The 21,051-nt window shown below is 50.4% G+C and overlaps 8 protein-coding genes across 8 annotated transcripts; 4 read left to right on the forward strand and 4 right to left on the reverse strand.

The window, feature by feature from the left end:
- Window positions 1-468: 468 nt before the first annotated feature.
- On the reverse strand, window positions 469-2,186 carry NFIA_014870 (putative neutral amino acid permease; the record flags this gene model as incomplete). Its single annotated transcript, XM_001264691.1, has 5 exons — window positions 469-549; window positions 606-1,529; window positions 1,588-1,714; window positions 1,766-1,908; window positions 1,971-2,186. 5 exons carry the CDS (start codon window positions 2,184-2,186, stop codon window positions 469-471), a joined length of 1,491 nt encoding a protein of 496 aa, XP_001264692.1.
- Window positions 2,187-3,836: 1,650 nt separating this feature from the next.
- NFIA_014880 (RNA-binding ribosome biosynthesis protein MAK21) lies at window positions 3,837-7,346 on the reverse strand (the record flags this gene model as incomplete). Its single annotated transcript, XM_001264692.1, has 4 exons — window positions 3,837-4,742; window positions 4,809-5,355; window positions 5,405-6,519; window positions 6,573-7,346. 4 exons carry the CDS (start codon window positions 7,344-7,346, stop codon window positions 3,837-3,839), a joined length of 3,342 nt encoding a protein of 1,113 aa, XP_001264693.1.
- A 1,202-nt stretch (window positions 7,347-8,548) lies between these two features.
- On the forward strand, window positions 8,549-9,874 carry NFIA_014890 (putative proline--tRNA ligase AIM10; the record flags this gene model as incomplete). Its single annotated transcript, XM_001264693.1, has 1 exon — window positions 8,549-9,874. The coding sequence occupies one exon, from the start codon at window positions 8,549-8,551 to the stop codon at window positions 9,872-9,874; it is 1,326 nt and encodes a 441-aa protein (XP_001264694.1).
- Window positions 9,875-10,275: 401 nt separating this feature from the next.
- NFIA_014900 (prefoldin subunit 5) lies at window positions 10,276-11,029 on the forward strand (the record flags this gene model as incomplete). Its single annotated transcript, XM_001264694.1, has 4 exons — window positions 10,276-10,339; window positions 10,436-10,722; window positions 10,788-10,905; window positions 10,962-11,029. 4 exons carry the CDS (start codon window positions 10,276-10,278, stop codon window positions 11,027-11,029), a joined length of 537 nt encoding a protein of 178 aa, XP_001264695.1.
- A 463-nt stretch (window positions 11,030-11,492) lies between these two features.
- On the reverse strand, window positions 11,493-14,058 carry NFIA_014910 (uncharacterized protein; the record flags this gene model as incomplete). Its single annotated transcript, XM_001264695.1, has 6 exons — window positions 11,493-12,183; window positions 12,240-12,530; window positions 12,588-13,171; window positions 13,228-13,431; window positions 13,532-13,661; window positions 13,814-14,058. The coding sequence occupies 6 exons, from the start codon at window positions 14,056-14,058 to the stop codon at window positions 11,493-11,495; spliced, it is 2,145 nt and encodes a 714-aa protein (XP_001264696.1).
- A 1,168-nt stretch (window positions 14,059-15,226) lies between these two features.
- Window positions 15,227-17,733, forward strand: NFIA_014920 (origin recognition complex subunit 1; the record flags this gene model as incomplete). Its single annotated transcript, XM_001264696.1, has 3 exons — window positions 15,227-16,030; window positions 16,082-16,206; window positions 16,431-17,733. 3 exons carry the CDS (start codon window positions 15,227-15,229, stop codon window positions 17,731-17,733), a joined length of 2,232 nt encoding a protein of 743 aa, XP_001264697.1.
- Window positions 17,734-18,057: 324 nt separating this feature from the next.
- On the reverse strand, window positions 18,058-19,419 carry NFIA_014930 (WD40 repeat domain-containing protein; the record flags this gene model as incomplete). Its single annotated transcript, XM_001264697.1, has 1 exon — window positions 18,058-19,419. One exon carries the CDS (start codon window positions 19,417-19,419, stop codon window positions 18,058-18,060), a length of 1,362 nt encoding a protein of 453 aa, XP_001264698.1.
- Window positions 19,420-19,823: 404 nt separating this feature from the next.
- Window positions 19,824-20,896, forward strand: NFIA_014940 (ankyrin repeat domain-containing protein; the record flags this gene model as incomplete). Its single annotated transcript, XM_001264698.1, has 6 exons — window positions 19,824-19,881; window positions 19,935-19,960; window positions 20,074-20,202; window positions 20,263-20,385; window positions 20,450-20,779; window positions 20,840-20,896. The coding sequence occupies 6 exons, from the start codon at window positions 19,824-19,826 to the stop codon at window positions 20,894-20,896; spliced, it is 723 nt and encodes a 240-aa protein (XP_001264699.1).
- Between the last annotated feature and the right edge of the window lie 155 nt (window positions 20,897-21,051).

Raw genomic sequence — 21,051 nt, forward strand, 5'->3', positions numbered from 1 at the left:
GCGGACACTCGGTGCAATCCGGAATGATCTCAAGTTGATAGAGACAAGATCCGATGATGATTATGAAGGGAGAGAATCATATATGAGAAATTACAATATACGCCTGTCTAAAAATCTACGTATAGTGGCGGTCAAATGGGGACTCTGACAAAGCGGCCATCCAAGGTTTCATCGGAGCGAAATGGCATCGGAGCGAAATAGCCCACATTTGGCCGCGGCGTTTATGGCTGCTGGATCTGCGGATCGAGATACTAAACTAAGCAGTCAAGCAGATTCAAAGAATATCGACCCAGGAATCCGCCGCGCAGCGTTCAACAAGTCAAACATCCATGAATAGCAACAAACAGTTAAATAGCAGATCGTTTGAGTCATGCGGGCCCGAAGATCCAGCTTCGCGGTCTTCGTCTTTCCCATCGCACGATCAAGGGAAGCCGAAAGAATTAACAAGAAAATAAGAAGAATAAGAGATCATAATCCATTATCGGCGCACGAGAATGGGCTTCCGACGGAACCTGTCCGATAGCTTATAATGACGCTCATAATGGCAGCCTGCATAGGGTCATGTTAGCGACACGCTCATGAGAATGCTTGAGAGGAAGGCTTACATAGGTTCCGGGTCCTAAGAAGAACAATCCCGTCAAGATCAGCCCGATGTTGACGATAAAGCCAACCCAGCCGCGGATACCGCGCTTCTTGTAGAAGCCCGGCCCGTGGTCGGCATATCTCATCCGGAGATAGGCAACTCCCCAGAAGATGAATCCAAAGAACGAATCGAATAAAGAACTCATGATGGAGAGCAGATCGGAAAAGAAAGGAATGACCTCGGCGATAATGAAGGCCATGATCCAAAGGACGGCAAGGATACCGGTCCAGGAGGCCCATCCGACCACGGTGTGATTGCCCTTGTGGCGTGTACCGTCGAACAGACGGAAAAAGATGAAACGCGCCGACACGGAGGCATATAGAACTCCGAGGAAGATTAAGGTAGGAACCATGAACGAGAAAGATATCTTCTTATAGACCTCGTTGCCGATGGAGCCGAATGCGGGCGCGGTCATATACTGATTTCCCGTGTAGTCATATACAATGGCGCCCACCAGACTGAAGACGATGATCTCGGCAATCGTCACGGCCGTAACCGATTTCCAAAAGTCCTTGGGTTCCTTCATTTCAGCGATGAAACTGGGAAGTGTGATCTGGCCGATGAATGTGTAACTGATGTTCAAAAATGCATTGACACCGGAAACGAACGTGGTGCCTACCACTGGGATCGCGGTCACAGTTGGTTCGCCCTGTGCAGCAGTGTAGCCAGCCGGATGATCCTCAATGGCCGAGAAGATGACTGCCAGAATGACGGATACGAAGGTGAAAATAGCCGACAAAGTGGCGGCCTTGGACAATCCGCTAAACGTCCGTGGCAGAGAGAACACCAGCGACACTATGGCAGTCACCAATGACCAGATGATAGTGCACGCTCCATGGTTGGTCATTGTGTTCAGATATTTGGCTCCGACCAAGCAATGCAAGCCCTAAGAAGATTTAGAACCTGCATAGGGCAGGGGATTGTGGCAATAAGGAGATGAATACCTGAATGAAAGTGTTGTTCAACAAGAACATGACGGCAGTCATATACCAAGCAATCCTGGAATCCCAGAAGAGGTACTGGCCGATGTCGCAGACATCACGGACTTCAGGATGGCGCAAGCAGAACCTCCTAATCGGAATCAGTACCCAAACCGCGCGAATATATGACAATCAAGCATACCAAATAATCAGGGACGTATACAGCACAATCGCTGCCACAACCACGGTCAAAATTAGACCCGGAACGAGGCCCAGCACTGAATATGACCACGGAAACGACATGATGGCCAGACAGATATACTCAGAAAAGAGCAGGGCGGCAGTCTATACACCAACAGAAGGTTAACACTCTGCGCCGTCCAAATGGCTCACCCGGTCGCGTTTACCTTTTGCCAGCTACATGTGCGATATTTTATGGAGTTCTCCGCCTCAAGCTCAATCTGCCTACCGACATCGCCGTTCTCTGAGTCCGACTGCACGCCATGACCCTGGCCCTCAAGATCCAATTGTTTCAATTTATCGGGAGAATCTCGGGCCTGGTCTGACACGCTGGACGAGCGGTCGTCGTTCGGGGATTTTTCAGAAGAGGTGAACCACGCCATTTCAACGTGCGGACGAACCGCAGATGGAAGCAGTCGGTAGTGTGAGCGAGAGAAGTGATGTTGTAGACCTTTGAATGCATGTACTGCGCCTCTTTAATTTTGGGCGGGTCTATACCGGTATAGAGGTTAGTATCGACCAGAAAGGAATGAAGCCCTGGTAAACCTGGCAGACGTTCAGAGACACCACAACATACAAGATATTCAGAAATCGATCTTAGGATACTCAGGCGAAAGACGAGATAAAAATTGAACACTGAATAGCAGACCAAAACGTTCACTTGGCGTACTGTTAGCAGCGGAGACGATTGCCCAGTGATAAGACGGAGGGGAAGACAAAGACAAGATGCAAGAAGAATCGGCCAAGAGAAAAGGCAGAATCTTGAGTCAACAAGTAAATTCTAAAGAAGATGAAGAGCAGAGACAAAAAGAAAAATCATATAGAAGGATGATCCATGATCAAGTAAGATTGCGATCACAATTAATGCTGTTGAACTAAAATAATAATGCCATGGATTATCCCAACTCTTAACCGGCTAATAGGCTAGGTCCCTACCTACTGCGTAATTTAAGGTACACTATGGGAGCAGATAGACGCAATGCGGACGGCGAAACCGACAAGAGCAGATCCATAGTGGCCAGGTCGATGGTCACTCTTTAGGCTCTATGACGTGCTCAGGCCAGGAGTTTCTGGAACCATTCACTTGCAGCAAGTCAAGAGACCCAAAAGATAATACTCTGAGGGAGGCCAGGGCGGTGACAATTGCGAGGGAGAGTGAGCAAAAGACAGCCGCAATAGGCGTAGTACTTGACGTATGAGCGTTGAGGTCGACGAGAGGTAATCATCATATTCATCCTAATTGGGAACTGGACGGCAGGGGATAGATGTGGCGGAAAAGGTTCCTTGTATAGGTTGAACCTTACAAGGTCTTGACCGGCTGTACCTCTTATCAGTTCCAAGTCTCTCAAATCCCAACAGTTTCATTCCCTTTCGTAAGTATTCCATAGTCTATACTCCGTACTTCAATCTAACACCAAGACATTTGTACTGTGAATTTATCCTCTAAATTCAAACAAAAAATAGCAGAGATTTCAACCCAACAGTCCACAGAAACAGGCAAGAAAGCCGCGACTGCAAACAACCATGCATCACCAGGAGATGCCGCCATTGGCCCATGCTTCAGTGTAACCCTCCTCGTAAATCACCAATCAGCGCTACCCCTGGGCGTGGCGTGTGGGGCCGCCAGATCGTGTCCCGCCCCGCACGCCGCATCTGGCAGTACCGGAGGGGGAAATTTCCACTCTCCACTCTTCACTCAATTTTGCTATATGGGAAGTGAAGGAACACAATGAAATCTCTGATAGCGGATAAGCGCTAAGGTCTAGGGGACCATGGCGCGGACGTACTGGGCTGTGCAGAGGTCTCAGATCCTGATTTTCTCAAGCTGACATCTGTTACCTCCATGCTAGGTGCTGGATATGATGTATGTTTATGTGAAGATGCACATGACTCTAGTAATGCCAGAAACACAGCAAGAGCCGCAGAAATGAAGATCATGGCCTAAAACCCTTGAAAGCCATGTGGTATAAGATAGACTTTTGTGGTATCTATATGCACATATACATACGTCTCCGTAACCCCGTACCTGAATATCACATCCCCTCGTCCTCCCCGGCCAGCAAGGCTGCATAGTCGTCCGCGGATGCAAATGTAGGCAGGTGCTTGAGCTTGCGTCTCTTCTTCCGCCCAGATGCCTCGTCCTCCTTGGGCAGCTCCACGCCTCCAAGCTCGATATCAGACGGCAGCTCCTCGTCGCTGCCGACGAATGCCTCCTCGTCCGACGCATCCATGTCGAAATCGTCTTCCTCGTCCAGGGCTTCTTCTTCCTCCATCTTCTTGCCCTTGGTCTTACTCTTGGTAGGCAGCTCCTCGGTCTCGGACTCTGCGGCAGCGTCAAGGTCTTCCATCTCTTCGTCGGACTCGTCGTTGAAGATGACTCCACCATCGCTCTCAGCAGCCTCATCGTCCTCATCCTGATCATACGCGGATTCGAGATCATCCAGATCGAGATCGTCGTCGCTATCACCAGCATCCTCCAAGTCAGGCCGTGACTTGACAAGGGCTTCCCAGATCTCCGATTCAGCATCGCTAAGTTCTTCTGCGTCTTCTTCACCGCGCGCACCGGTATCCTTGGCCTTCTTCTTCTGGGCCTTGTCCTTGCTCTTCCCAACTCGGCTGAAATATTCATGGAAGAAAACATCTTCCGCTGCCACATCCTCGGCCTTCTTCTTCCAGAACTCCTCCGAGTTGGGTGGCAGATCCTGGCTACTCTTGGCGGTACCCACCAGCCGGTCCTTCGCGTCGCTACCAGCGAGAGGTTGCATGATTGAGCCACCGCGGGTGGTTGCGGACGCCTTGGGGGTTCGGTAGATGAAGCGGTCGAGGAAGTGTGTCAATGTGTGAATCGTCATGTCTGGCTTGCCGCTCATCGGGTGGTGGTCCAGAAGGTGGGCGGCATTGACTGACACGGACGGGTGGAAATGAGACAAGTACGGTAGCTATAGATCCTGTTAGCTTTGCTTTCCCTGGATGTTGAGGTGCCAGCAAGTTGAGGTCCATCTTACCAATTCCCACAGACAAGTCTTGTCAGCATTGCTATGTTCCGGATCCCGCTTGCGAGGATCGTATCCGTTTGAAGGCTTCTGTTGCTTATCTTCGGGAACTGCAGGTTGGGCTTGCTGCTCATCATCCTCATCGGGCACGTCTCTGAACACCTCTTCATCGTCGCTGTCGTTATCCTCTGGTTGATCAAACAAAGCCTGAATACCGGGGAAAGCCTTCTCCAGCTCGCGGATAAGGTAAAAGACACCGCAGATGAAAGCCGGCTGATGTAGACCAAGGACTTGAACAATCCGCTTGACAAAGGCCTTGACCCGGCGGAGGTTCAAATCGTTCTTCAAAGCCTTGAACAATAGGTTGAGGTATAGCGACTGCTTCGAGGAAGTGGCAACTCGTGGGTCGATAAGTGATTCATAAAGCGTTCGGTAGAAGCGATCAGCACCCACTTGATGAGATGCTGTGAGTTGTTGAATGAGCATCAGAGCTTGGATGCTAGTGTTGAAGTTGGAAGAGTGCGTGATACGGAAAAGGGTATCGATGTGTTTAGAAAGTCTGTGGACAGATTAGCTCAGCATCAAGTTACAGTAGACGATAGACATACCTGTCGGTATCCGAGCTCGTGAAAGGATAAGCTCGGTTAACACCCGTCAAGACTGCAGAAACAAGCTTCTCACGCATTTCCTCCTCCTGTGCTTGACTCTTTGCCGGATCATCCTTTCCTTTGCCTTTCTTACCCTTACCAAACTTGCCTTGATTCTTGCCTTTACCCTCCTTGACAGGCTTCAGGAGAGCAACAAAGAGCGCGAAGTATATATCCAAGAGCTGAACGGCAACACTCTCCTCCTTTAGACTAAGGACGGTCTGGTTCAGAGTGATGATAGCGTAGTACTTGGCGTGCTGGCTCTGGCCCGGCCGGAAGAGGATCTCTTCAACCGCCTTGATGATGGTTGGTTTCATCAAAGGGTGAGCCTGTTCAAGTTGCAAGAGCAGATAAGAAGCTCTCGAGGAGATTTTCTTGGCTTTGTCGCCGAGTTTGTTGACCAGCAACCGCAACAGGTTTGCTTCCTGCTCCGGCCTTTCCTTCAGCAGCTCATAGACATAACTCACAGCTCTGGAGCGCGAGAACTCAATCTCGTCATTGCACCACACTTCCAAGATCTTCAGAACCTCAAAATATTGGTCCTTCAGGAAGTGCTCATATGCCCACATGATGAGATGGCTGTTTTGCAAACCTCCAGGAAGACGGTCGCCTTCCGACCATTTGCTTCCAGCTCCTTGGAATGCCGCCATGAGGGCTGGCTGGTTTCCGAAAGTCTTCAATCTCCGATCACTGGGAAGCAATGTACCCTGAGCAAACATATCCTTCAGCGATCTCAGAACTTCCACAGCCTGAGCGCGACTGCGCTTCTTGCCCAGGCCAATCAAATTCTCAAGTTGCTTGGTGTTGTGCACTGGCGACTCTTGCACAGCAAGCGTCAAAGCCGAAATCTTGTCGCTGAGGGTACCGGTCGACATGATGGTTGTGTAGAATTTGTGAGAGGAAGAGGCCGAGGCCTGTTGCGCCTCCGTGTACATCTTAGTCTCCTTCTCCAGAAGTGAGATGGCATAATTGTGAACGCGTTCCACCACGTGACGGGGCAAAGCCTTCGCTTGTTTCGTGTTAGACGGAGTTGGAGGGAGAGTCGTCGCATACCAGTCAGATCTGGGAGGGATAGTCTATGCGCTCGTTTTAGTACATTTTTGAGGAGCAAGAACTTGGATATACTCACTAGTTTCGAGAACTCTTTGGGGAAGATATTCTCGGCGGCTGGCTCTTTGGCCTTCTCCTTCTTGGGAGGCTCAGCGTTTCTGGCAACTGGCGCCGAAGAGGCCTCCTCCTCGTCTTCTGACTGATCGCCGTCCTCGCCCTGCTGAGTGTCGTCGTCCTCCTCTTGCTCCTCCTCCTCGTCCACTCCTTCAGAGCCAGATGCGGCAGCCACCTCATCCTCGTCTTCAATATCGTCGGGCACAACTTGACCAGCAGCAGCTAGCATTGCGGATAATTCCTTTCTCAGCGAATCCTCATCAGACTTGTTCTTCGACTTCTTCTGTGTCTCTGATGCGACTTCCACTTCAGACTCGGATTCCACGCCCGCCAGCAGATCAAAGTCTTCTTCGGTACCACCCAGCGCCAAAATTTCCTGGCGTAAAGTGTCATCCTGGTTTCCACCGGTCTTCTTCTCTTCCCTAGCGATCACTTCTCCGTTGCGGTCACGTTTCTTGCCTTTGTTGTTCTTATCGCTCTTGGCTTCACGCTTCGGTTCGGACTTCGGTGCAGATTCCTTCTCCTTCTTCGGCGTAGACTTGTCCACATTCTGATTCTTCTTGTTCTTCGATTTGTTTTGTTTGGCAGCCTGCTCGTCCTTCAACTTCTGTTCGATTTTCTGTCGCAGACCGGCAAATGCACCCTCCTCAAGCTGGGGAAGAGATTCCCCAGCAGACTTGGAATCAGCCACTGGGACTGCATTTGCTCCGGAGGAGCTCTTTCCTTTGCCTTTGGTCATTGAAGCGTCCTGAAATGGCCAGACAGACAAAACGCTCGTGGTTGACTTCGATCATCAACTTTTTTTTTCTGCCGCCGGAAGACGAAACTTTGCTGCGGAGATGCTGTTGGCCGCCGGAGAATAGTTTCGCGGTCCCCGAGATGCCGGCCGCTTGGACCATGCCTATGAGTATTGTCTGCAGTATCAGTTGCAAATATAGAGAATTACATTATAATATAATTGTATAATGTGACATTGACTGTTATTTTTTTCACTGAAACATTTAAGTTATTGGTATTTATTCTTTGTTAATTCATGATTTCTGGGGTTCGCCCGTTCACGGGCCGCTTTTCGAGGACATGTCGAGCATACTTGGGGAAGATTCGATTAAGTAGAGCTCAGAAATGCCCGTTTCACGTATTATTCCCAAGATCTGATCTGTTGTTGCCCAAGTACTGAGATATCATAGACGGATGGTAGGAATCGTGTCACCAATTTCTGGATTCCGACTGGAGGCATCTCGAAAAAGCCTTCCCAAGGCGAAAAAGGTACAGTAATTTTATATGGCCTTTCCGCGAACAAAGGTCATTGACTTGGATCAGAGGATGCAAACGAACTCTTGATCCGAGGAGGCTTTCTCCGACAAGTAAGCTGCCTTATGTCAGGATGCTGGAACCCGTCTCTGACTGTTATGATAGGCCTACTCGGGAATATTTCATATGTTACCGCTTGGATTGCGGGTGCAAGAAAAGCTAGAGCGTCTTATTGATAAACATATGCGATCGGTTGGTGTGTATAGATCGAGTGCTCGGCGGAAATGACCCTTTCATTGACTTGGTTTTCAGGCGCCTCAAAGGTCTCTCTGTCGTCTATATCTTCTCAAGAGCTCTGGGAGCAGTCAGGTCGTCTGAAAGAAGGTTCAGAGGTGAATTTCGTCCGCCTTCACTCGGTAGTTTGTTACTAACAATTATCCAGGTCTTTAGATTTCTAGACAGGAAAGAGTCTCGTTTCCTTCTTGCCCCTACTCATGAAGAGGAGATTACTACTTTGGTGGGAAGCCTCGCCAAGTCTTATAGAGACCTCCCTTTGCGCGTCTATCAAATCTGTAAGTAAAATGGTGATCTCTTGATAAACCGCGTGACTGATGCAGTTGCCACGTAGCGAGAAAGTATAGAGATGAACCACGACCAAGACAAGGCCTGCTTCGCGGGCGAGAGTTCCTTATGAAGGATCTCTACACGTTCGATTACAGTGTTGAAGAAGCTTTGAAGACGTACAACTTAGTGAAAGCGGCTTACAAAAACCTTTTTGATGAGTTGAAGATTCCTTACCTAGTCGCTGCTGCAGACTCTGGAAATATGGGCGGGAGCCTGAGCCACGAATTCCATTTTCCCAGCTCAAAAGGCGAAGACACTGTCATCAGCTGTTCGAACTGCGACCATGTCTACAATGACGAACTCGCAGATGGAAAGGCACATAACATCGAAGAGGCTCAAAATGCCGGTGCTGGGCAAGTATCAGGCTTCGACACGGGGGCAACTTCAACCGGAGACAGTCCAACCGTCTCAGTTGATTTATGGATAGCAATATCAAGAGACAGAAAGACTCTCTTGCGGGGGTGGTACCCCAAGTTCACCATGCGCGAAGCAAACCAAGAGCCCGTGGAACGCGAAGTCAACTCCCATGCAGTCAAATCTATAGCTACCGCAGCCGGGGTTGACATCGACCTTAGCGTAGAGAATCCGCTTGAACAATGGGTCTCACAGGTCGAGTCTGACAAGGGATCCGGTATCTCCGGCTCCTCTGAGCGTCCGCAGGTGCTGGATCTGTATGACGCACAGGCAAGAGTATACAAGCGCCCACCTCTAAGTGACCTTCTGGAGAAGGTCAACCGCACTGCGGATGAGATTGATTACTCCATGCTCGATCGCTTCCCTGGCACGAATCAAGCGCTGAACCTTGTCAAAGTACAAGATGGCGACAAATGTACCAAATGCGCAAAGGGTTCCTTGAAGACTCACACCGCTGTCGAACTCGGTCACACCTTCCACCTTGGCACCCGGTACAGCGAAGTCCTCCAGGCATCCGTCATGGTTGATCGATCGCTATCCGGGGGCTCTCAATCCAAAGACCAGCTGGTGCCCTTGCAGATGGGCTGTCATGGGATTGGCGTCTCGCGCATGATCAGCGCCGTTGCTGACAGTCTCGCGGATTCAAAGGGCCTGAATTGGCCCCGAGCTATGGCGCCTTACGAAGTAGTAGTCGTCCCCGGGAAGGGACTGGAGACGGAGGCAGAGAAAGTGTACGATTCTCTCGTCTCAAATCACACCTCTTCCATCGACGCTATCCTGGATGACCGCGACAAACCGATGGGATGGAAACTCGGGGACGCGGACTTGATTGGATATCCTGTTATCGTCGTGGTTGGCAAAGGGTGGAAGAAGGCACAGACCCTCGAGGTACAATGTCGTCGCTTGGACAATCTACGCGAAGACGTGCCATTGGATCAGCTGCCGTCCTTCGTGCAGTCCCTACTAGAGCGACTATGAGCACTGCTGGCCAATATGGCCCAACTAGTCTGCAAGTCCGCAGGCCGAATCATGTAATTCTATTTGTAGAACGAATGTATACTAGCATCTCGATCAATACCCTAAATCCCAATCCTCTGCAATTATAGCTGGTCCGATAAAAGAGTGGTGCGTGGCGATACCCATCTACTCCTAAAATCGCCCATGGGGCCACACTATCTCCACGCGCCGCAATCGACCATCCGAAAAAAGCACCTAACTGGCCTGGCTCCATCAATCGATCGAAGCAGACCTCTCCAACTCGGTCACCTCAAATAAAGAAGCACAGTGCACCGGGGCCACCTCCCGCTTCTGACTAGGAGCCCACGGCTTCTTCCCTCTTCTACTCGAAAAAGACCCCTCAATCAACTATCACCACCAAAATGCCACCTGCAAATACCCCCGCATCCGACTCTTCAAGCTCAGGCGGAGCTCCCCCCGGCGCCGGTAAGCTCCCTCCTCCCTCACATGTGCCATAACTGGATATATATCGTATCCTGCACGTTCCAATCGAAGAGCCGTAATCTAACGGAGAGTCCACAGTGAACATCGCATCTCTCTCCGTGCCTCAGCTCCGCGCCCTCCAAACCCGCCTCACCTCGGAGCTTGAGCATCTGACCACCTCGCATCAGAAACTGCGCGCCGCGCAATCCAGATTCCGGGATTGTGTGCGATCCATCAATGATGGGGTTGTGGGGTCGGAGAAGAAGGGAACAGCTGGGAAGGATGATATACTGGTTCCTCTGACGAGCTCCCTGTATGTGAGGGGTAAGCTCGCGGATCGAGAAAAGGTGCTTGTCGATGTTGGGACGGGCTTTTACGTTGAGAAGGTTTGTTGAGTCTTCTTCCTGCAGGATCACATGTTTGAGGGCTAAGTTGGTCTTCCCTTGAACAGACAGCACCAAAGGCCATTGAGTTCTACGAAGAAAAGGTCAAGGGTTTGGAAACCAACTGTGTCGAGCTGGAGAAAATTGTACAGACTAAGAGTGCTCAGTTGAGACTCTTTGAAGATGGTAAGACCCAAATGCCTTGTACGCGGTCTCGTTCGATAGCTAACCGGCTATTATAGCTCTGAGACAAAAGATGCTAAGCGGCGAAGGTGTCCCATCTTCAACCGCAGCTGCAGGTGCTGGCTAATCTCGTTGCATACCATTTGAAGAAAGGGCGCTTATGGTACAGTCTCCAGAATAAAATTAGTTACCATTCTTAGAATTTTATGATACCTGGTGCAAGTCCATATGGATAAGAGATAACAGGACCTTGTTTCTATGTAGGCTTAGTACAATCTGGCGCAGCATTGCTCATATTCCGCAGATCACGACTCAGCAAAGAGCGAATCAGATAAGCATCCAGCTTACTTCACAACTGATGTTAGCTTCTTCCAGCTGTTTGAGACGCTCTTACACAAGACGAAGATTGTGTTCGAAACATTCGAACGTCTGTGTTCAGGTATTGTTGTCCTCTAACTCGTCCAGTCCACATGCGCAATTTCTCCAGTAAAGTCTCTGTACGAGACTGCCTAGACCCAGGAATCTGATTTAACTAGGGACCGACTGCGGCAGCATTCTGAGAACAGAATCTGGCGGCCTAAAGAGCTCAGTCAGAACAACGTGCCGAGATCTGCATCCAACAAGACACGCATTTGAGGGCCGATGTTGACCTGCTGGCGATTTTGACGTGCAGTAGCGGCTTCATCAGACTTATCGCTCGAAGGACTCTTAGGGACTCGCTGCTTCACGTTTTCAACGGAAGTCTTTGTTGAGCCTAGCAGCTCCGCAACCCGTCTCACCAAGGCAATCAGCTCCCAAAATCCTTCGCATTTGCTTCCGGTGGTCTCTTCTATGGGTGGAAAGAACGTGTTCAGACTGGGACTGTATCTTGCCGTATGTCCAAGCGGTATATTCGCGTGCTGTCCGAGCAAGTTGTCCCAGTTTGGATCGAAGATCGATGCGCCCCAAGAACTTGAAGGAACCTCGGAGATTGGACCGGTGATGGCGGCAGGGTTCTGTCCACCGTACCCTGGCGCAGTCGTGCGGCTGTACTCATCGTAGCGGGCGATCTCGAGGATGTACTTGGTGTTCTTAAGTCGGTACCTGATCGCTGTCTTCTCGACAAATCTGGACACTGGGGCAGAAGCTGGAAAGACGACCTTCCTCTGTGGCTTTGCGGAGATGTCGTTGATGTCCGCAGTGCGTCTGAAATTGATAGAATGAGAGAAAGTCCTCAGAGCGGCATTGATCGAGGATGTCTCATAGAACTCGAGGGATTTTATTTCAAGCTGCCAGTCGGATCTGTTACACATGAATTAGTTCGAAGATGGATATTGCAAGGTCAAAGTTGGCTTTACCTTTCGAAATCGATGACGCCTATCTGGAGAGGGGGCCGCTGGTCGGCAGAATGGCCCCTCTTACGTGGACTAAGCCAACGTCGTTGAGTGATTTCATATTCATACGCACCAGGACTTTTCGAAAACTCAGCTTCTAATCGGAGCAGCGCATTGTTAGATCCCAGGAACTCAAAGTTCACTGAGAAAGCCGGTTCGGCGTCAGAAAGTTTTCCTGTCACGCTGTCGCACGGTTCGAGAATATCGGTGGCCTCGAAACATCTGGCGAGCAGCTCATTTTTGCCAAGGTTCAGTCTGTACGTTTCACGGGAGTCAGTTATCCTTCTGCGTTCAGGTGTTGGCGATACGTACCCTGGGATCAAGCGGCCCTTTGCTTGCTCATGCAGCAACATTTCTCTAAACTCTTCAAATTGATACGAGGGCTTCTCGTCCTTGGGGAGACGGTATTCATCCAGCACAAATGATCCGAGATTAATGCGCATGCGCAAATGACCACGAACAAAGGCAACGCCACGCAAAGACCTCTCGATCGCCTGGAGAAGACGAGCATTGTTCTTTGATTGTATCAAGGCGGCTCGGATCTCCCATTGCTCGAGGTCCTTGGGGCGGGATCCCTGGAGGCGTGCTTTTCCAAACTGCTTGTTGCGCTCCATGGTAATCGCCTCTTTCATGGAGGCTGGCGCAGGAGGCTCAACAACATAAACCTTGGACTTGACATTGCTGTTGGCAATGATTTCACTCCACTTGGTCCTCAAACACTGCACTATTTGTCTCATCGTATCCCAGGATTGTCCAAAGGCGCAAATGTAGGCTGGCATGTCCTTTGGGACGAACAAGTGACAGCCGAACTTCGCCCTGATAACATCAAGGGCTTCTAGTTGTGGACCGAGGGAGTCAACGAGAGAGGGGCCTTCTCTTGGCCACAAAAACAGCATCTATGGGTGCGAGCAGTTAGATTGCAGAACCAGGCTGTACTGTTTCAGAAACTGACCTGCTCGGGAAAAGTCGAAGGGTCCTCGGGGGCCTTTCTCAGCTGCTGTAATATGTGCTCGCGCCTTTCCTTCAACTCAACATCTGCCTCCTTGTTGACAGAGTGTGCGTGGATCTTCACCCACTCAAGCTTTTTCTTCGTCGGGAAGGAGGAAGTGGTGCACTTTGCAATGATTTTTTGAAGATGCTCCTTTGCGGAGGCGATCTGAGACGGTTCACCCCAAAGAAAGATCGCCTGACTGCTATGAGCGAATGCATCTCAACCGAGACATTTTCAACTCGCTTCGTTGAGTCGGAGGACTCACCTGGTCCGTATAGGCAGGCGGCTTCACGAAAGCGCCCGTCTTCTTGCTAATTTCCTTAAACACCTCGTGACGACCTTGAGAGGCGTGAGAGCTCCGCCCATATATTGTGGTCCTCGCTACTCCGAAGAACCTAAGTTGAAATCCATGTTAATCATCAAGCCCAGGAAGAGAAGCCGTGGTGTACCTACTCATATTTCATGGATCCGAATAGAGCTGGTAGATTCACAACACCTGGAGGAAAATGGAATGAGTACCCTCAGCATATAAAAATGAATATTCTACCACTGACCATTGGGCTGCGCTCCATTACGCCATTTAGCCTTTGAGGGCGAGTCTTTGAAGAATTGGTCTGGAGTGTGTCGAGTTGTGGTCTGTCGAACCGCAGGGCTTCCCCACGCTCTCAGCGGCCGATCAATACCTCTTACCTGTGCAGTTTGGCTTTTGGGAGTCATCACGCCGCGAGAGGTGGGTCCTTGCTGGGTCTGAGCTTGAGGTTGCTGTTTCTGTGGTTCGGTTCTTGAAGACATATTGGATGGAGACGGCCGATGAGATCTGGACGACTGTTTCATTCGACGCGGCTTGGATGCCTTCAAGTCGTAGCCTGGCAGCGCCCATTCTGCAGATCGTCGTCAGTTGAAGCTCAATTCTTGCGTTGATCTTGTTGCACGATTTGAGGATCGGATATTTTGTTCTTACCAGCTGCTCCTCCAGGCTCGTGACTGCTAGAGTTTAGTGGTTTGGACATAGATGTTGTTAAGCGTCGACTTACTCTCTCGCCATCTCAAAAAGAATCAAAGGAAGTGTTCAACGAGAGGTATAAATAGTTCAGGAAGCCAATGGCAGCACGTGATGCTGAATTAGACGAAACTGATGGAGCGACGGATTGAATGGATGTAGTGAACGGGATGAAAAGTGAATGATGTTGGGTAGTGAGGTGGTGATAGGGGATTAGTGAATAGTAGTCAAGGCAAACAGGGACGGTGTGAAGAGCAAACAGAAGAACTTCCATAAGCGGAAACAGTACCTCAGCTCTTTCCTGTCAGAAGTAAAAGAATAGGAGCACTACCAGGTGTCCAACTTGCATTCTTGTCTTTAAAGGAGCTGAGTACTAGTCTTAATGGCACTACCTGGCGATGAATTGCTTAGATGGCAGAGAGGTAAAGCTATCAAACTGATTACTTCTCATGCAACCATCGATTATAACAAATTGAACTTATACGCGTCCATTAATAGTAACATATTACCCCAAACTGCAAACCAGATGTCATTTGACTTCACTTCCAGTGCAAGTATAAGCAGGAAGAGCCAAAGGTGAGGTCTTTTTGCTCGAGACTTGAGCGGTCCAAGTATCGGAGAACCATTTCATCAATATGTAGTTCTGAGCAATTACATATATATAAATGACTCAATTCTTTCAAAACTAATGCAGCCTGTATTCAAACGGATATCAGAAAGGGTAATTTGATTCGAAATAGTGAAAAGTGAGGTAGCATAAAGTAAGTTGTGTACAAGACCTTTTAAGGAAGTGTAAGTACTATGATTTTGATTGGTGGATAGCCCAGCAACTACACTAAGCCCAAACAGGGTCAAAGTGGACAACGCGCATTGACGCGTCTTAAACTCTTTCTTTAGTTTCAACGCCGAGAGTAGGCCAGACCTTGCAACCCATTTCCGTGTACACCCCAGTTGAAGGAAATGGCCGTGGCCTCTGTTGACGAACGTGAGAGTACTCCTTCTCGGAGGCGCAGTGCTCGACAACGAGCACAATTATGGATGACCAAAGGTGGTCTAGTGCGCGATGATTCCGACGACGAGTTGGGGGATGAAGATCTTCCATGGCATTGGATTTATGACGCTGAAGAAGAAGATACCGAAAACAAAGAAACGACACCGGCTACCGATGAGGCCGAGATAAAGTCAGCTCGGAGACGCGCGGCTCGCCCTAGTGCGAAGCGCCGACGGAATATCATAGGGGCGCGGATGGGTTCCTTCGAGTGTCGGTTAGGTCAAGTCGTGCTGCTCAAATCTCCGGAACCGGGAAAAGATTGGGTCGGCATCATCACTGAATTTCTAGAGGAAGAAGATGAGGAGGCAGAGGATGGGGTGGTCAAGTCGGTTAACATCATGTGGTTTGCGTCCCCGGATGAGTTCATGTCGACCAAAAACAAGCGAAGGGCGGACGCTTTGCCAAACGAACAATATCTGACAGCGGATTTTAATGTCAACCCCATCACGTCAATCAATGGCAAAGCTACGGTGATGTCCAAGGACGCGTTCTTTGCCAAATATCCGAACGGCACGCCCCCAAAGGGCAAGGAGGAATTGGCCGAGTTCAACAAATGCATTATCTGCCGGAGAGGTGTAAACCAGCTTCAAGGCAGATATACCGACGAATTCATTTGGGAGGACGTGTACCGGGAGGATAAGATCCATGATCTCATTACCATGGTCAAGGACGGGTTGAAAGCGGCCAAAAAACGCAAGCAGGTCGATGATGATGTGAGTTCCCCTGCTCGCGTGAGAAATGGCTGCTAACGGGAATGCACTCAGTACATTTATACGAAAGAGGATGATGATTTTGCTCCCTCTACACCTCGGAAGAGGCAGAAAGTAGCCTCGAATGCTACTCCACAATCGCGACGTAAGAAAGCTCTTACTACGCCGTCGCACAAGAGGTATGAAGTCATGTCTAAATTTCGGGGACAGGAGTTGACAAGCTGCTCAATAGGATCGTCGTTAAGAGGCCGTTAGAGTTTACACCACTTGGAACTCGAGTTTTGCCTCCTTCTCATTTCGATTCACCTTATCGCCAAGCACGTACCTTACTGCATGTTTCGACTGTACCTACATCACTTCCTTGTCGGAAGACAGAATTCGACACTGTTTATAATCATCTCAGTGCAGCAATCATGGAAGGAACTGGCACCTGCATTTATATCTCGGGAACACCAGGGACCGGCAAGACAGCTACAGTACGTGAGGTGGTTGCGCAGTTGAATGCTGCTGTTCTCGCTGAGGAAATGGACGACTTCATCTTTGTTGAAATCAACGGAATGAAAGTGACTGACCCTCATCAATCTTATTCATTGCTCTGGGAAGCGCTCAAGGGTGATCGCGTTTCCCCTTCCCATGCGCTTGATCTTCTCGAAAGAGAATTCTCGCATCCCTCGCCCAGACGAGTGTCATGTGTCGTCCTCATGGACGAGCTTGATCAGTTGGTTACAAAGAATCAATCAGTCATGTACAATTTCTTCAACTGGCCTGCCCTTCGTCATTCACGACTTATCGTCCTTGCTGTGGCAAACACCATGGACTTGCCGGAGAGAACGTTGAGCAACAAAATCTCCAGCCGTCTCGGGTTGACTCGCATTACATTCCCCGGTTACAAGCACACAGATCTCATGGAGATCATCAGCACCCGGCTGGCCAATGTTCCTGGAAACATCGTCGATGCGGATGCCATTCAATTCGCTAGCCGAAAAGTAGCTGCTGTCAGTGGAGATGCTCGGCGTGCATTAGACATCTGTCGACGCGCTGTTGAAATTGCAGAACAGTCCAGCGAGGCTGCAAAGATCGAGGATATGGATGCCGAGCAGAACGGAGACGACACCGAGTCCCTGCCCCCTACTCCCAGTAAAACCCCAGCACGACGACAGAAATCTACTAGCAAGCACACAGTCAAGCTCGAGTCACCTCAGAAAAACGCGGCACAGAAACAGACCGCGGGCCGAGTCACCATCGCCACCATCAAGCAAGCCATCCAGGAAGCCACCTCAACCCCGCTCCAGCAATCACTCCGCTCCCTTCCGCTGTCCGCGAAGCTCTTTCTCGCTGCTTTACTGGCCCGTGTTAAACGAACCGGTATTACAGAGTCGACATTCGGCGATGTCATCGACGAAGCGAAGAGAATCGCCGATGCGGCGGTTGCAGTCGCCAGCACGGGCATCAGGGATTTCTTGCTCACTGGGAACAACGGGGCGCGTGTGAGAGCTCTCGGCTTTGCCGCTATGGAACTCATGAACTCTGGAGTCCTTGCCTTGGAAAACGGGGCAGGAGTCAAGGGGCCCCTAGGCGGTTCTGTCATCTCGAGCAGAGGCGACAGAAGCGGAAAGGTGAGGCTTAGAGTTGCACCAGAAGATGTTCGAGCCGCGTTCCGGGAGGACATTGAGGCAAAGGGATTGGGATTGGGTATGGACCAGTAAGGGTCTGGACTTGCATTCGTCGGCGTACCCAGGTATTTATTCGTGACTGTCTGTACAAAGACTCATTTGATAGCAAAGATACCCTTAGCTCGTTTTGAAATGCTGCGATCAAGAAAGACTCAGAACCATTATAATGTGATTGATCCTACGCAGTTCAAGTGCCTAATCATACAACCAGAAAATATGTTTTGTAGATTCCCCCCGTGACCTTGTATCAACATCACTCTGAAACAAACGCTGAACTCCATGTGCGACGAAAGAACAAAACAACAGCCCGATTCTGCATTTGGATCAAGGGTATAAAGACGACATCCACGGCTTAAATTAATATCTCTGTCTGCCAAGGGTCGGTGCCCAAGTGACAGGATGAGACTCCGGCGTCGCCTCGTCGTCAGGTTTCCAGACCTTGATGGTCTTATCGGCCTCTCCGGTGATCAAACGCAAGCCGGTGCGATCGAATGTAGCAGACATGATACCGGCTTCGGCGTCCAAAGAACCCGGCTGCGCCATGGTGTCGATGGACTGGAACTTGTAGCCTGTCTTCCAGTCCCAGAAGCACATGGAGCCGTTATCACCACCGGAGAAGAGAACGTTGTCCTCGTTCACGGCAAGGGAGTTGATGACGGCATTGTGGCCCTCAAAGTTCTGCATGAAGTCGCCCTCGGGACACTTCCATTGCTTGATGCTTCCTGTGCTGGCGCTGGCGAATGTGAATTCTCGCGGATGGATGGCGAGGTTGCGCACGCCCTTCTTGTGGTGCGTGAGAACACCCATAGTCTTTCCGGCTGCAAGGTCCCACAGGCGCACTGTAGCGTCGAGAGAACCGGTAATAATCTGTGGGTCGGCTTCCTGGCATTTCAAGTCGGCGACGGTGCCCTTGTGGCCTGACAGAACGTGGACGTTGCTTCTTGTCCGCATATCCCAGACTCGGGCAACACCGTCTCGACCACCGGTCACTAGAAGGTCGAGGCGCGGATGTAAAGCGAGGGTATATACTCCGCTCAGATGACCGTGATAGTGGCGGATGACCTTGTTTGTTTCCAGGTCCCAGCACTTGACCATTTTGTCTTCACCACAGGAGAAAAGGTACGGATGCCGAGGAGACACGGCCAAACCGCGGACGGTAGAGATATGGCCCGTCAGCGTCAGACGAAGAGCACCTGTCGCGAGATTCCAGATCTTGATCGTTCTGTCACCAGCACCGCTAGCAAACCATTCGTTGTTCGGTTCCACCGCCAAACTCCGCACCCATCCCAGATGTCCCGAGATCACTCTCATCAGCTTCCACGGAGGATGCCAGTCAGGTCTCTGCTGTCGCGTCGCCGAGGGTCTCTGAATCAGACTCTTCGGTTGATCTTCACCACCCACTCCGCCCGCGGCCGGTCCAGCAGCCCTCTTCACGAGGGACATCGAGGCGCCGCTTCCGTCTGCTTGGGGCTTCGTCTGCGGTTGGATCTTTGGGCGCTTCGCGCGACCTGCCGCTGCTGCTTTCGCCTGCTTCTCGGCAAGAGCTGGAGGTAATTCCTTCACATCTGAGTATTCCGCCTTTCGTCGGTAGGACAGTCCGATCGATCCATCGGCGACGCTGGGTGTGACCATGAGGTATTCGGAGCCGAAAAGTTCAGCGGTTCGCTTCGCGGATTTGCGGACGGCTTCGTCCGGTGTGGTAGAAGGAAAGACGTCCATGGTATTCGAATGGGAGAAATTCAGACCAAATTTCAGAAGTCCGAATGATTGTTCTGGGCGTTGCGGGCGTTAAAGACTGACGCAGGTCGCCAGAGAGGACGTGCTGTACGCGTCCTGAACCCTGTTCGAAGGGCCTGATTGTTGGTGGAATTTGCTTGAGTAAAGTCACCGCATCCGTGATGCGTCAGACAAGGAAAGCGACTGTAGCAGAAAGGTGCAAAGGGCGAGAATTGAGAGTCGATGGTCAAGGTAGTAATTTGACAGCAGTGACCTCCGATTTGCCATTCAGCGGAGAGAGCTTTGCTGAATGCCTGAGGCATCAGAATTGATTTCAGGTGTCAATAGCTCCCCTCCAGAGCTTCTCGCCATGCTCCACACTTGTCAGGACAGTCCAGTACATCATCATGAATCCAGATCAAGAAGCGAAATTTCCTCTGCATGAGGCAGCTAGAGAAGGCAAAAGTACTTCTGTTGCTTTCTGAAAATATGTGACTTCTGGAGCTAACTTGCGACAGCTCCGACTGCCGAGTCGCTGTTGAACGTAAGTACGCGGAAAGCTGCCCCGCCGCATATAGATCATCCCAGGTGTCTATTACTCGGTCTCAACAACGAAGGGACTGTCCTTTGGCTTGTCCATGCTGATCTTGATTGCAGGCGAACCCGAAACTCGCTACGGTCAAAGATGAGGACGAGCGTCTCCCCATTCACTGGGCCGTTGCGTTCAATCATCTTTCCATAGTAGAGCTCTTAGTAGCTCAGAAGAACTTCGATCCGGACGTGGAGGTCAGTCGAAGTCTCGCATATGACCTGAAGGACTATGACGGACTGCTAATACTCTGCTAGGATGGATTGGGATGGACTCCGCTCATGATCGCAGCGAGCCTGAAGAATGCAGAAGGCGACCCTATCATCGACCTGCTACTACGGAAGGGTGCAGACGTCAGCGTCAAGAGTGTCTCCGGCCAGGTATGTATCAATGACTACAGATCCAGCTACTAGTTTCTCATTCCCACGCGCTCGCTTCAAACAGAATGCCCTCCATTTCGCAACTTCCAAAGGCAACCTCTCCACCGTGCGCACGCTATTAGCCAACAAATGCAGTGCGAGAGTCAAGGACAGAAGAGGGCAATTACCACTTCACCGCGCTGCGGCGATCGGATCCATCCCTATCATCAAACTTCTCCTGGAGGAAGGGAAGAGCCCGGTCAATGCTACCGATATCGATGGCTTAACAGCTCTGCATCATGCCATCTCTGAGGGTCATGGGGATGCGGCGATTACATTGCTCAAGGCTGGTGCGGAGGCCGACAAGAAGGATTCTGAAGGTCGTCTGGCTATTGAGATGGCGCCTGATGCGAAAGTGAGTTGTCCGCGATTTACGTGGCTGATGTATAAACGAGCTGACTTTCGATCTCTTTAGGTTAAGAAATATATCTTGCAGACCGCCGAGAGAGAGGGTATTGAACTTTTGATTTGAACGCAGCCAGAATATTTTACTGCAGAGCGATTACCGTGTAATATGTATCGGATACCCAGGGCCTCATTCCTCATCTCCATGATTAGAATGGGACTTAATCATAAAGCGAACCACTGATTTGAAATGTTGAATGTTCTATCAGAGAGTAGTCTGTA

This window comes from Aspergillus fischeri, genomic scaffold (assembly GCF_000149645.3).
Source record: "Aspergillus fischeri NRRL 181 1099437636249 genomic scaffold, whole genome shotgun sequence".
In the NCBI taxonomy this organism is placed as follows: Eukaryota; Fungi; Ascomycota; class Eurotiomycetes; order Eurotiales; family Aspergillaceae; genus Aspergillus; species Aspergillus fischeri.